Here is a 15,449-nt window from a genome sequence, read left to right as displayed (position 1 = left end):
GCCTAATGGATCTATAAACTAAAATGCCTGGTCCCAGATGGCCTCAATGAATGCATTGAACTATAAAAACCGTTACACAGATTCTCCACATACATTATCCACCCCCAATACTGCCTTTCTAGACACCCCACAAAATTTCCATACATCTTATACATCCTCCACATCGGTTTTTTCCCAGACACCCTACCACATCCCAGTTCCCCCCCCCCCGTACCACCCCACACCCTACCCATTCCGTTGTTCCCTTCCCCCTCCTAGTCCCTCCCACCCCCCCTCTCTTACACAGCCCCCGTTCCCCCCTTTCTTTTTCATCTTCTCATCTCATTTCCATTTTTATTTATTTTCATTTTTATTCCTCTCACCACTTCTATTCCTCATCTTCCTTTCTTGTCATTCCCTCATCCATTCACTCTTCTGTCCATTACTACCATTCCTTGTCCAGTTCTCCCACTTCTCATGGTTCATCCTGAAACATACATATATTCCATTTATTCCTCATACTGTACTATACAACATCACCCCACCTGCCATTTGCATGCGCAACACGCGCTCCCCGCTCGGCCCGACTGCACAGCTCCCACAGGCCGGACCGGAAGTTGCGCAATGCGCATGTCCGGGAGTTACCTGCGGCTCTCCTACATAACCTAGCACGCTGCGCTCCAGATGGCCATGCCACCAAAGCACAGCAACACACCCCAGGACGCACCAACTGTTGGTACTCCAGCAACTTTCCTTTTCAGGTCACATATGTGTATATTGGTGCATTTATCTCCTTCATGTTAATGTGGATCCATCAACTTGGAGCTCCAGGTCCTCTCATAAATATGTGAACCCCTCCTCTTTCTTGTTCTGATGGACCACCCCAGTGGATCAAGTGACAAACCCAGAACGAGGTGGTGGGTTCTGTCCATTTATTTTCCTACAACAGCACACCAGAGAGCGCCCCTCTTTTTCTTTCTGCCTTTGCACTATGGGGGCTATAACATTGCAAAGAAACTAAACTAAAGTGTTAATAAATGCGATTTAACACCTTCCCTAAAAACAGTTTGAATCACCCCCCTTTTCCCATAAAAAAAAAAAAAAAACTGTAAATAAAAACAAACATGTGTGGTATTGCCACGTGCGTAAATGTCCGAACTATAAAAGTATCTAATTAATTAAACCATATGTCAATGGAGTACACGTTACAAAATTCCAAAGTCCAAAATAGCGTATTTTTGGACACTTTTTAGACCATAAAAAAATGAATAAAAAGTGATCAAAAAGTCCGATCAAAACAAAAAGGTTACCGATAAAAACTTCAGATAACGGCGCAAAAAATTAGCCCTCATACGGGAAAATAAAAAAGTTATAGGGGTCAGAAGAGGATATTTTTAATTGTATTGATCTTGGTGCATGTAGTTATCATTTTTTTTTTGTAGTAAAATAAAATCAAACCTATATAAATTGGGTATCCTTGTGACCGTACGGACCTACAGAGTAAATATAAGATGCAACTTTTACCGAAAACTGCACTGTGTAGAAACGGAAGCCTCTAAAATTACAACATGGCTTTTTTTTTTTTTTTTCAATTTTGACCCACAAATAATATTTTTCTGGTTTCGCCATACATTTTGTGGTGAAATTATTAATGGTTTACAAAGTAAAATTGTTGACGCAAAGAACAAGCCCTGACATGGATTTTTAGGTGGAAAATTGAAAGTGTTATGATTTTTAGAAGGTGAGGAGGAAAAAACTAAAGTGCAAAAATGAAAAATCGCCAAAGAGGGAAGGGGTTAACCCCTTAACGACGAAGGACGTATATTTACGTCCTCCGCCGGCTCCCGCGATATGCTGCGGGGTCACTCTGTGTCCCTGCGGCATATCGGGTCGGTCCCGACGGCCGGGACCCGCGGCTAATGCAGGACATCACCGATCGCGGTGATGCCCTGTATTAACTCTTCAGACGCGGCGATCAAAGCGGACCGCCACGTCTGAAGTGAAAGTGACCCGGCTGCTCAGTCGGGCTGTTCGGGACCGCCGCCGTGAAATCGCAGCGTCCCGAACAGCTTACAGGACACCGGGAGGGCCCTTACCTGCCTCCTCGGTGTCCGATCGACGAATGACTGCTCCGTGCCTGAGATCCAGACAGGAGCAGTCAAGCGCCGATAACACTGATCACAGGCGTGTTAATACACGCCAGTGATCAGCATGAGAGATCAGTGTGTGCAGTGTTATAGGTCCCTATGGGACCTATAACACTGCAAAAAAAAAGTGTTAATAAAGGCCATTTAACCTCTTCCCTAATAAAAGTTTGAATCACCCCCCTTTTCCCATAAAAAAATAATTTAAGTGTAAATAAAAAAAACATATGTGGTATCGCCGCGTGCGTAAATGTCCGAACTATAAAAATATATCGTTAATTAAACCGCACGGTCAATGGCGTACACGTAAAAAAATTCAAAAGTCCAAAAAAGCTTATTTTTGGTCACTTTTTATACCATTAAAAAATGAATAAAAAGTGATCAAAAAGTCCGATCAAAACAAAAATGGTACCGATAAAAACTTCAGATCACGGCGCAAAAAATTAGTCCTCATACCGCCCTGTACATGGAAAAATAAAAAAGTTATAGGGGTCAGAAGAGGACATTTTAAACGTATACATTTTCCTGCATGTAGTTATGATTTTTTTTTCCAGAAGTACGACAAAATGAAACCTTTATAAGTAGGGTATCATTTTAACCGTATGGAACTACAGAATAATAATAAGGTGTCATTTTTACCGAAATATGCACTGCGTAGAAATGGAAGCCCCCAAAAGTTACAAAATGGCGTTTTTTTTCTTCGATTTTGTTGCACAATGATTTTTTTTTTCCGTTTCGCCGTGAATTTTTGGGTAAAATTACTAATGTCCCTGCAAAGTAGAATTGGTGACGCAAAAAATAAGCAATAATATGGATTTTTAGGTGGAAAATTGAGAGGGTTATGATTTTTAAAAGGTAAGGAGGAAAAAACGAAAGTGCAAAAACTGAAAAACCCCGAGTCCTTAAGGGGTTAAACCAACCTGTGACACAGAGGATGTATGTTCTAAAATCCTCTCAGGAATGGGTTATGTGAGGAAAGCCATTACAAAGAAGACTGGAGAGAGATGCACTTCAGGTTGGTAATAAGGCGATATATATACTTTAAAACTTTTCTAGAACTGAAGCCCCTTCACACTACTTGCGCCATTGCCCCAAATGTGCATCTTAAGCTTCGATTTTTTACTCTGTGGCCCACATGCCCACTAGTAGTTTAGTTTCGGGATACAGTATTAGAACTAACTAATGTACTGAAACAAACATTAACTTTTTTCTTTTTTACTATATTGTCAGAGCAGGAGGTGACAAAAGTAGTAATCCAACATCCTTAAAGGGTGTCCACATCACATTATTACATGCGTTAAAGGACTGTTAAGGAACTGGCTGAAACGGATGGTCCCTCCTATAACTGGGATTATTGAGATACTGATATATGTCCTCCATATAAAGAAAATTGATACACTGTGCAATAAAGAACCAGCGATTTTTACTGAAAACATACTGATGATGAAAAGAAGGATCTCATGTTCTTATTTCATAACATTACATGGTTCAATAAAGGAAGGTTTAAAGGGGTTGTCTGGTGTAAAACTTTTTTGCAGTTATTTTCCACAATTTGCCTAATAAAAACTTAAACTTACCTTTCTCAACTCCCTCTTGCCTCCGCAATCAGTACACTCTGTCTCCAGCTGGTCTCCTCAGAGAGTTGTCCAGAGCTGTAGACGAGACGTCAAAGGCCTGCTCAGACAATGATTGGATGCAGTGATATCCCACATTGGCCTGTGGTTGGTGAGCAGCACTGTCCGTTTCCCTGGCATTCTGAAGCTTTGGGGAAATGAGTGTCACCGACAGAGTGCCCTAATACCAGAGCTACGAGGGAGTGAAGGAAGGCAAGTTAACGTTTTTATTATTTTAGTAGGTAGGCAGGGGACAATACTGTAAAATGTTTTTCACTGGACAACCCCTTTAATGGGGACTCTTGGGTATTTAAAGCTACCTAATACTTAGGTGGAGTGAGTTTGCTGGTCACGTTTACTTTCTTTTTATTCTTGTTGTTAATTTCTTATACTGTCACTACCAGGGCCAATTAATATTTTTTTGCATGATGACTTGACGTTGACAACATCCTATCCATCGTCCTTGCTTTTTCATCCCAGCACTTTGGAGTCTGTGATTACTATAATAATACATGACCGATAACTTCTTTCCTTAAGGCTGCCGGTTGGACTCTTATCCGCTTTTAGTATTTTGTGTTTTCGTTCAGGACACTAGTTTTTCTTTTTAGGTTGCAGCCTACAGTTTTCTAATAATCAAGAAGACTGCATTCTAAGTACTATCGGGACATTCTACTTAGCCCCAACCTTATGTGTATCTTTCTGTCACAACCTGACGTGTCATCTGAGATGTCGAATTGTAATGTATTAAATAGTGTTATACTTTGTGGATTTTTTTTGTATTTTTTTGGTCAGTAAAATATTGTTTAAAAAAAAAAATCATAATAATACATTTTATTAGTAGTGACCCCATGTAGAAAAAATGTAAGCTACGGGTTTCTTCTCTTTGTATATAAAAAAAACAGACCCAAAGAGCGCTCCGTAGTGCAATAAATTTAGGGTGAGTAGATCGTTCGATAGGAAGTAAAAAAATTGCTCACCCCGGTGGTTGTGCACAACGCTGGTAATGGCATGTAATGGATTCTCCACGATGCAGCCGATCCCTCCACCAAGAAATGGTGTTTCAGATACAGAACAATTCCTCCAACCACAGCGTGATTCAAACAGGCGCAAGCATGAATAGCAGCAATAGTAGCAAGAGCCCTTGGGCAGTAGGTACGGTAATATTAAATTATTTAATAAAGAACAACACGTTTCAACTCCAGGGCCGGCGTCTTCCTCAGGTTCTCCCTGGCGGCGAAACGCGTTGTTCTTTATTAAAAAATTTTAGATTACCGTACCTACTGCCCAAGTGCTCTTGCTACTATTGCTGCTATTCATGCTTGCGCCTGTTTGAATCCCGCTGTGGTTGGAGGAGAATTGTTCTGTATTTTTTTTGTATATGTCGTACCCAATCTTCTAGCAGATTATTCTTCTAGATTAGCACAACAAATAAAATACAAACAGACAGGCTTATAGAACAAAGCCCTGAATTTATTTAATACAAATTAGTTTCTCTAGAATATACAAATTTACAATAATGATCTTGTACAGGAATATATTTACAGAAAGTTTTGCATTGTGGTTTGAAAACTTGAGGATCCATTCAGAGAATAATAGCTCCCCTATCTCTATGTGTGAGGAATAGGAAGATTTTTTAACCTGAAAAAGAAAATGTATAATTCAATTAATAATCCTCTTAAGTATCTAGCGTCAAAAAATAAGACAAAAAACTTACATCAACATTATTATATAATTTTAACACCACTAAATAGCATATTGCTCTATTTCTATTTTTTTGTGAAATTTGTCTTTTTTGCAGCAATTTTCATAGTTGTGTTGAAACTGCACAATGTGTTTTTTTATATTTGACAGCTATGCCCGCAACTTGCTCTAAAGGAGTAGTCCAGCACTGAAAAACTTATCCCCTATCCTTAGGACAGTTTCAGATCATGAGGGGTCTGACCACTGGAGCCCCCGCGATGTCCTGTACGGGGCCCCGGCAGCCCGCGGGAGTGTTGACCACAGCACGAAGTGGCAGCTGACACGCTCCCTCAATAAAACTTTATGGCAGAGCCGGAGCGCTGCCTTCGGCAATCTCCGGCTCTGCCATAGCGCTGTATTGAGGGGGGCGTGTCAGCCACCGCTTCGTGCTGTGGTCAACCCGCTCCCTTCCGCGGGGGGCCCCAGCGGTCAGACTCCCAGCAATCTGAAACTTAGTTTTTCAGGACTGGACTACTCCTTTAAGGAAAACTTAAAGTGACACTGTTTAATCAATTGTTAGAACAAAGCAGAAGAAGCACTTGGCTAAGTGCTTCTCTGCCAGTCTCGATGCACAAGCAAAGCCCAATAAAAAGACTAGTTTTTTTTTTTTTTTTAAGTGACCGTGTCAACTTAAAATTAACACTAAAAGAAAATGCACAAAAATCCCATTATTTCCTCTCTATCTCCTGCTTAACTGTAATTCTATTTTGTCTCAAATTACAAATATACCAAAGAAATACATATAGAAATCTTCTCTATAATCCCCAGGAGGCAATGTTCCCCAGAATTCTCATCCTGTGTCCGGCCTTTAGACAACTGCAGCAGGAGCCTTTCCCCTTCTCAGGTAGACTAAAATTTTGTTAAAATCCACCGCTCAGCTGGTCACAAGTCAAATATGTAACAGATCAGCAAAACATTTACCGGTGTTTCTTGCAGGACTTACACAAGGCTCAACGTTTCAGGAACATGTAGTAATCCTACAGGCGAAAAATCAGTTATGAGAAACCTATCTACTGTTTCTCATTAAAAGGGGTTATGGAGGGACCGAAAAAATGTGTCACGTCAGTGACTGGCTAAGTGGGACCTCACTGCTATGAAGACTGAGGCTGTCTTGGAAGTAGGAAGAAGAGTAACAAGCAGTGAAATTACTTTTTATATGCCTACCAAGCAACATATAAACTTTTTTGGTCCTGGATAACCCCTGGATGTGTACCTGACATTATCAAAAACTTTTTACATAATGTAGAAAATAACGTTATATATATTTGTAATATACATTGGTTAAAAAATGTGTATATTTTTATCCCTACAGCTGTTGCCTGTGTGTCTCTGTAAGGAGTCCAAATAAAGAAGTGTGGGTGGACAAGCAGGGCTCCGTGCACCGAGGGCAAGCAGGGCTCCGTGCACCGAGGACAAGCAGGGCTCCGTGCACCGAGGACAAGCAGGGCTCCGTGCACCGAGGACAAGCAGGGCTCCGTGCACCGAGGACAAGCAGGGCTCCGTGCACCGAGGACAAGCAGGGCTCCGTGCACCGAGGACAAGCAGGGCTCCGTGCACCGAGGACAAGCAGGGCTCCGTGCACCGAGGACAAGCAGGGCTCCGTGCACCGAGGACAAGCAGGGCTCCGTGCACCGAGGACAAGCAGGGCTCCGTGCACCGAGGACAAGCAGGGCTCCGTGCACCGAGGACAAGCAGGGCTCCGTGCACCGAGGACAAGCAGGGCTCCGTGCACCGAGGACAAGCAAGGCTCTGTACACTGAGGACAAGCAGGGCTCTGAAAACTGAGGACAAGCAGGGCTCTGTGCACTGAAGCTCTGTGACACGCTCCCAGCTCACACAGCAGGGTGATTGACAAGCCAGGAGCCTGCACATGCTTGTCCCGCTCACACTTCCTATATTTGGACTCCTCACAGAGACACACAGGCAATAGCTGCAAGGACAGCATTTTTTCACCTAAAAATATATAAAAATGTTAAACAATGTATATTACAAATATACATATAATGGTATTATATACATTTTATAAAAAGTTTTTTTCCAAACGACAGGTACACAGTAATTCTATATGCTACAAGCCATTTTTTATGACTTTTTTGTATGTAACAGTTTATTTGTTGAAGACAGGAATTTACAAAAAAAAGTCCTGTTAACATAATGCAATATTTTTTGTAAACATCCCCTATATGTTTTACAGTTTTCTCATAATTTACTTTAATAAAGAAAAAACACCGTTTATGACCAAATTTAAGACTACTGACCTCTTCAGAAGTTCTCTGGGTGTTATGTCGCCTGTGTTCTCGGAATCATCGGGACTTTCACTGCTGTCATCTGTGCTTTTGCCATCTGTTTTCCTACTCTTTTGTTTACTTTTGTGCTTTTGCTTTTTGTGCTTTTTCTTCTACAATAGAATACATCAACATATCACAAATTTTTTGTTCCAAAACCTTTATATACTCTACTCCTAAAAAAAAATATTTTTTTTTAAGCAGTCGCCATCCAATAACTAGGAGAAAATAGGCACCTTTGGTATAGGCTGATGCTATTCAGAGGCTGACACTAAGCAGAGGAATGTAAGCTCTTCCTACCAGGCTATCCCCCTTCTAGCAGACACTGAAGTAAACTAGTAGGTAAAAGGAATGGATCATCAGAAAATTATTAATTGTTATAATCAAGTTTTTCTGTTAAAAGGGAAACTGACAGCGGAATCACCAGCACTAAACTGGATATACACGTTGATAATGTGGGTGATGCTGTTTTAAACGCATTTTACTTGGTAAAAATCTGTTGCGCAATACTTGTGCTCTCTGTATTTATACAAATATGCTATTTAAATTTTCTGACCAATGGAGGAGATCTATAGCCTTATCTAACCTCCCCCTTAATTTGCATCTCCGCTTCACTCTCATGCTGAAAGCTGAGCCCTGATTAAAGGGGTACTCCGGTGGAAAACAATTTTTTTTCAAATCAACGTTTGCCAGAAAGTTTAACAGATTGGTAAATTACCTTTATTTAAAAATCTTAATCCTTCCAGTAATTATCAGCTGCTGTATTCTCCACAGGAAGTTCTTTTCTTTTTTAATTTCTTTTCTGTCTGTCCACAGTGCTCTCTGCTGACACCTCTATCCATGTCAGGATCTGTCCAGAGTAGGAGCATCAATGCCTTTCTCTTGGGGGAACTGCTGACACACTCCAGCCACATAAGGTCTAGCATTGTCTTGCATTAGGAGGAACCCAGGGCCAACCCCACCAGTATATGGTCTGAGGATCTCATCTCTGTACCTAATGGCAGTGAGGCTACCTCTGGCAAGCACATGGAGTTCTCTGGCAAATGCCAAACGTCCTGCACGGTGTTGGGCTGTAAGCACAACTCCCACCTATGGACGTATGGCCCTCATACCACCCTCATGGAGTCTGTTTCAGACCGTTTGAGTGGACACTTGCACATTTGTGGCCTGCTGGAGGTCATTTTGCAGGGCTCTGGCAGTGCTCCTCCTTGCACAAAGGCGGATATAACGGCCCTGCTGCTGGGTTGTAGCCCTCCTACGACATTCTCCATGTCTCCTGATGTACTGGCCTGTCTCCTGGTAGCGCCTCCATGCTCTGGACACTACACTGACAGACAGAGCAAACCTTCTTGCCACAGCTCGCATTGATGTGCCCTCCTGGATGAGTTGCACTACCTGAGCCACTTGTGTGGGTTGTAGACTCCGCCTCATGCTACCACTATAGTGAAAGCACCGCCAGCATTCAAGTGACCAAAACATCAGCCAGGAAGCATAGGAACTGAGAAGTGGTCTGTGGTCACCACCTGCAGAGCCACTCCTTTATTGGGGGTGTCTTGCTAATTGCCTATAATTTCCACCTGTTGTCTGTGTCATTTGCACAACAGCATGTGAAATTGATTGTCAATCAGTGTTGCTTCCTGAGTGGACAGTGTGATTTCACAGAAGTGTGAGTGACTTGGAGTTACATTGTGTTGTTTAAGTGTTCCCTTAATTTTTTTGAGCAGTGTAGAAGTAATTTACAAATCTGTTTAACTTTCTGGTACCAGTTGATTTAACCCCTTAAGGACCAGGCCATTTTATACCTTAAGGACCGGAGCGTTTTTTGCAATTCTGACCACTGTCACTTTAAACATTAATAACTCTGGAATGCTTTTAGTTATCATTCTGATTCCGAGATTGTTTTTTCGTGACATATTCTACTTTAACTTAGTGGTAAAATTTTATGGTAACTTGCATCCTTTCTTGGTGAAAAATCCCAAAATTTGATGAAAAAAAATGAAAATTTTGCATTTTTCTAACTTTGAAGCTCTCTGCTTGTAAGGAAAATGGATATTCAAAATATATTTTTTTGGGGTTCACATATACAATATGTCTACTTTATGTTTGCATCATAAAATTTATGAGTTTTTACTTTTGGAAGACACCATAGGGCTTCAAAGTTCAGTAGCAATTTTGAAATTTTTCACAAAATTTTCAAACTCACTATTTTTCAGGGAGCAGTTCAGTTTTGAAGTGGATTTGAAGGGTCTTCATATTAGAAATACCCCATAAAAGACCCCATTATAAAAACTACACCCCCTAAAGTATTCAAAAAAACATTCAGTAAGTGTATTAACCCTTTAGGTGTTTCACAGGAATAGCAGCAAAGTGAAGGAGAAAATTCAAAATCTTCATTTTTTACACTCTCATGTTCTTGTAGACCCAATTTTTGAATTTTTGCAAGGGGTAAAAAGGAGAAAATTTTTACTTGTATTTGAAACCCAATTTCTCTCGAGTAAGCACATACCTCATATGTCTATGTTAATTGTTCGGCGGGCGCAGTAGAGGGCTCAGAAGGGAAGGAGCGACAAATGGTTTTTGGGGGGCATGCCGCATTTAGGAAGCCCCTACGGTGCCAGGACAGCAAAAAAAAACACATGGCATACCATTTTGGAAACTAGACCCCTCAGGGAACGTAACAAGGGGTAAAGTGAACCTTAATACCCTACAGGTGATTCACGACTTTTGCATATGTAAAAAAAATATATATTTTTTTTACCTAAAATGCTTGGTTTCCCAAAAATTTTACATTTTTTAAAAGGGTAATAGCAGAAAATACCCCCCAAAATTTGAAGCCCAATTTCTCCCGATACAGAAAACACCTCGCATGGGGGTGAAAAGTGCTCTGCTGGTGCACTACAGGTCTCAGAAGAGAAGGAGTCACATTTGGCTTTTTGAAAGCAAATTTTGCTCTGGGGGCATGCCGCATTTAGGAAGCCCCTATGGTGCCAGAACAGCAAAAAAAAACACATGGCATACCATTTTGGAAACTAGACCCCTCGGGGAACGTAACAAGGGGTAACGTGAACCTTAATGCCCTACAGGTGTTTCACGACTTTTGCATATGTAAAAAAAAAGATTTTTTTTTTACCTAAAATGCTTGTTTTCCCAAAATGTTTACATTTTTAAAAAGGGTAATAGCGGAAAATACCCCCCAAAATTTGAAGCCCAATTTCTCCCGATTCAGAAAACACCCCATATGGGGGTGAAAAGTGCTCTGCTGGCGCACTACAGGTCTCAGAAGAGAAGGAGTAACATTTGGCTTTTTGAAAGCAAATTTTGCTCTGGGGGCATGCCGCATTTAGGAAGCCCCTATGGTGCCAGAACAGCAAAAAAAAAAACACATGGCATACCATTTTGGAAACTAGACCCCTCGGGGAACGTAACAAGGGGTAATTTGAACCTTAATACATTACAGGTGTTTCACGACTTTTGCATATGTAAAAAAATATATATTTTTTTTACCTAAAATGCTTGTTTTCCCAAAAATTTTACATTTTTTAAAAGGGTAATAGCAGAAAATACCCCCCAAAATTTGAAGCCCAATTTCTCCCGAGTACGGCGATACCCCATATGTGGCCCTAAACTGTTGCCTTGAAATACGACAGGGCTCCAAAGTGAGAGCGCCATGCGCATTTGAGGCCTAAATTAGGGACTTGCATAGGGGTGGACATTGGGAATCACTGGCGTAGAATACCCCTAACAGGGTGCCTCCAGCTGTTATAAAACTCCCAGCATGCCTGGACAGTCAACGGCTATCTGGCAATACTGGGAGTAGTTGTTTTGCAACAGCTGGAGGCTCCGTTTTGGAAACAGTGGCGTACCAGACGTTTTTCATTTTTATTGGGGAGGGGGGTTGTATAGGGGTATGTGTATATGTAGTGATTTTTTACTTTTTATTTTATTTTGTGTTAGTGTAGTGTAGTGTTTTTAGGGTACAGTCGCACGGACGGGGGGTTCACAGTAGTTTCTCGCTGGCAATTTGAGCTGCAGCAGAAAGTTTGCGGCAGCTCAAATTTGCAGCCAGATACTTACTGTAATCCTCCGCCCATGTGAGTGTACCCTGTACATTCACATTGGGGGGGGGGAAATCCAGCTGCTGCAAAACTACAACTCCCAGCATGTACGGTCTATCAGTGCATGCTGGGAGTTGTAGTTTTGCAACCGCTGGAGGCTCCATTTTGGAAACAGTGGCGTACCAGGCGTTTTTCATTTTTATTGGGGAGGGGAGGGGGGCTGTGTAGGGGTATGTGGATATGTAGTGTTTTTTACTTTTTATTTTATTGTGTGTTAGTGTAGTGTTTTTAGGGTACAGTCACACGGGCGGGGGGGTTCACAGTAGTTTCTCGCTGGCAGTTTGAGCTGCGGCAGGAATTTTGCCGCACCTCAAACTTGCAGCCGGATACTTACTGTAATCCTCCGCCCATGTGAGTGTACCCTGTACATTCACATTGGGGGGGGGGGGGGGGGGGGGGGGAGCATCCAGCTGTTGCAAAACTACAACTCCCAGCATGTACGGTCTATCAGTGCATGCTGGGAGTTGTAGTTTTGCAACAGCTGGAGGCACACTGGTTGTGAAACACCGAGTTTGGTAACAAACTCAGTGTTTTGCAACCAGTGTGCCTTCAGCTGTTGCAAAAGCTACAACCCCCAGCATGTACGGACAGCGGAAGGGCATGCTGGGTGTTGTAGTTATGCAACAGCTGGAGGCATACTACATTGGCTGGGGATGCTCGGGATTGTAGTTATGCAACAGCTGGAGACACACTGGTTTGCTACTTAACTCAGTGTGCCTTCAGCTGTTGCAAAACTACAACTCTCAGCAGTCACCGACAGCCAACGGGCATGCTGGGAGTTGTAGTTATGCAACCACCAGATGCACCACTACAACTCCCAGCATGCACTTTAGCTGATTGTGCAAGCTGGGAGTTGTAGTTACACAACAGCTGAAGGTACACTTTTCCATAGAAAGAATGTGCCTCCAGCTGTTGCAAAACTACAAGTCCCAGCATGCCCATAAGGGCATGCTGGGAGTTGTGGTGGTCTGCCTCCTGCTGTTGCATAACTACAGCTCCCAGCATGCCCTTTTTGCATGCTGGGAGCTGTTGCTAAGCAACGGCAGGAGGCTGTCACTCACCTCCAACGATCCAGCAGCACAGGTCAGTCCCTCGTCGTCTCCGCCGCCGCCGCTGCTCCTGGGGCCCCGATCCCAACAGGGGCGCCGGGGATCGGGGTCCCCAGCACCCGGGGTCGTCTTCCCGCACCCGCTCACGTCCTCCGGAAGAGGGGCGGAGCGGGTTGCGGGAGTGACACCCGCAGCAGGCGCCCTGATTGGTCGGCCGGTAATCCGGCCGACGAATCAGGGCGATCGTGAGGTGGCACCAGTGCCACCTCACCCCTGCTGGCTCTGGCTGATCGGGGCCGTCTCTGACGGCCCCGATCAGCCAATAATTCCGGGTCACCGGAGACCCGATTGACCCGGAATCCGCCGCAGATCGCTGGACTAAATTGTCCAGCGATCTGCGGCCATCGCCGACATGGGGGGTCATAATGACCCCCCTGGGCGATATGCCCCGATGCCTGCTGAACGATTTCAGCAGGCATCGGGGACCGGCTCCGCTCCAGATGGTTGCGGGGGGGCCGGTAAAACACATGACGTTCTCATACGTCATGTGTCCTTAAGGACTCGGAAATGGAGACGTATGAGAACGTCATGTGTCCTTAAGGGGTTAAAAAAAAAAAAAAAAAAAATAGTTTTCCACCTTAGGAACCCTTTAGGAAGGGACAGGATAAGAAGGGGAATGAAGAGGCATTCCCATCACTTCTGGGGATTAGAAATGCCCCTTTACACAACATTTTTCTTTGTTATGGAAGCACAGACATATAAGTGAAAGGTACCTTGGGTGTCTCGTTTACCTCATCCAAAAGTGTCAGCAGTTTAGAATGTGTATTGCAGCTGACCGATTCCCTTTAAGGGTCTATTCACACAAACCGTATTCTGCACAGATTTGAAGCGCAGGATTTCAAGCAGTGTCTAATCAGTTTACATTGAAATCTGCAGCAGAAAATCCTGTGCATCAAATCTGTACATAATACTGTACGTGGGAATAGACCATAAAACACTCGTGTCTCTCTGTGGTGAAAGGGAGCAGGGGGGGGGAGAAGCAGATTGGTATTAAAAAATAAAAATAAAAACAGTGATCAGCCAAAAAGCAGGCTTGCCTGCCTTGTACGGACCCCAAAGCTAAAAACTGATTAAGCTCAGTGCCTGGATGAAGTATACAGCCTGATAGAAGGTGCTATCACTCTTGTACTTCATTTCAGCAAGAAACAGAATTTTCACTAATGAAAAGTGTGATTCAGCGCTATTCAGTGCTTTCTTTCCCATCTCAATTATCCTACACATACAAAAGATAGTGAGTAAAATAACTGAATTTGTTCACAATTACAAAATAGAGGGTTTGTCAGCCAACTTTCCACAAATCTTTAAGGGAGAGAAAAGAGGCCACCTGATGATTTATTTAGGATAGGGTCACAAGTGCTGTTTTTTTTGCAGCGTATTTGCAGATGCGTATTTTCCTACACACTGAAGTCAATAGTAAGCCAAATCAGCTGCAATGGGTAGGAAAATACATAGCAGCAAATATGCAGCAAAATACGGCACATGTGACCCTACCCGTAAACAACCAAATAAATCATTTTATACTATACATTTAAACCTTGTTATGTAACCTAGGATCTAGTGGCATCCATAAATAAAAAACAGACAAGGAGAGCTAGCTGTACATGCTGGACTTTATGTATAATAGAAATAGCAGTGTCCATGAGTAGCCAACTATTTCTCATATTCTCCTTTAGTGGACAGTACCCCCCCCCCTTTTAACCCTTTAAGGACCAAGCCCATTTTGACCTTAAAGAGTACCTGCCATGATCTTGTTAATGTTTATAATCCTCCCAGTTCACTGCCCCCATCATGACAAAAAAATTGCCTTTAGTTTTATTATTTGTCAGTTTTCTACCTTGTTATTGCTCTGTACTATCTGCTCAGTCTCAGTCAGATTCACAGACTGCGAAGGGGCGTTACCCAGCAGGTGTGACATCATGCCATACAGGAGAGAACTTCATCCCTCAAGTTATGAAGGCTGCGCCCCCCCCCCCCCCTCTCTTCAGCACTCCAGACTGCATTTCCTGATTTTGGGACTTCTGCCAGGCCAGCAGGAGTTCAAAGTCTGCAAGAGATGGGGGAAATGTACTGTGGACAACTAGGGAGACACCTAGTGGTAGCTTTTTAAAACACACATAAAACATAGAAAACTTCATTTTTTCTTTAAACAAATTACATTAGAAAGATTTTTTATTTACCATTAGGAGTGCAAAAGCAAAAATTAGTTTTAATGACAGTGCCCATTTAACCTCTTCAGAATGAAGGGTGTATGCATACGCCCAGCATCCTGAGTCCTTAAGGATGTAGGGGTATAGGTATGTTCGTGGGTATTCCGGTCCACGCCGCTAGCCGGTCGGGGACCGGACCGAGAGATGCCTGCTGAAATCATTCAGCGGGCATCCCCACAAATTGCCAGAGGGGGTCCTGAAACCCTGTCAATTCAGACCAGCGATCTGCAGCGATTCCGGGTCACGTGGGTCTCCGG

The 15,449-nt window shown here is 42.9% G+C and overlaps 1 protein-coding gene across 4 annotated transcripts in view; it reads right to left on the bottom strand.

The window, feature by feature from the left end:
• Positions 1-5,189: 5,189 nt before the first annotated feature.
• GPATCH1 (G-patch domain containing 1) overlaps positions 5,190-15,449 on the bottom strand; it is a 193,707-nt gene continuing 183,447 nt past the window's right edge. For all 4 annotated transcript variants that reach the window (XM_056525751.1, XM_056525752.1, XM_056525749.1 and 1 more), the window contains 2 exons: positions 7,735-7,874; positions 5,190-5,374 (listed from right to left, as the gene is read on the bottom strand). In XM_056525751.1, the coding sequence (XP_056381726.1) occupies positions 5,344-5,374; positions 7,735-7,874 (171 nt within the window). In that variant the 3' untranslated portion in view covers positions 5,190-5,343. The remainder of the gene's footprint in view (positions 5,375-7,734; positions 7,875-15,449) is intronic.

Source organism: Hyla sarda, chromosome 6 (genome assembly GCF_029499605.1).
Source record: "Hyla sarda isolate aHylSar1 chromosome 6, aHylSar1.hap1, whole genome shotgun sequence".
NCBI lineage: Eukaryota > Metazoa > Chordata > Amphibia > Anura > Hylidae > Hyla > Hyla sarda.
The sequence above is the reverse complement of the archived record's forward strand: the minus strand, read 5'-3'. Positions and strand labels throughout refer to the sequence as shown.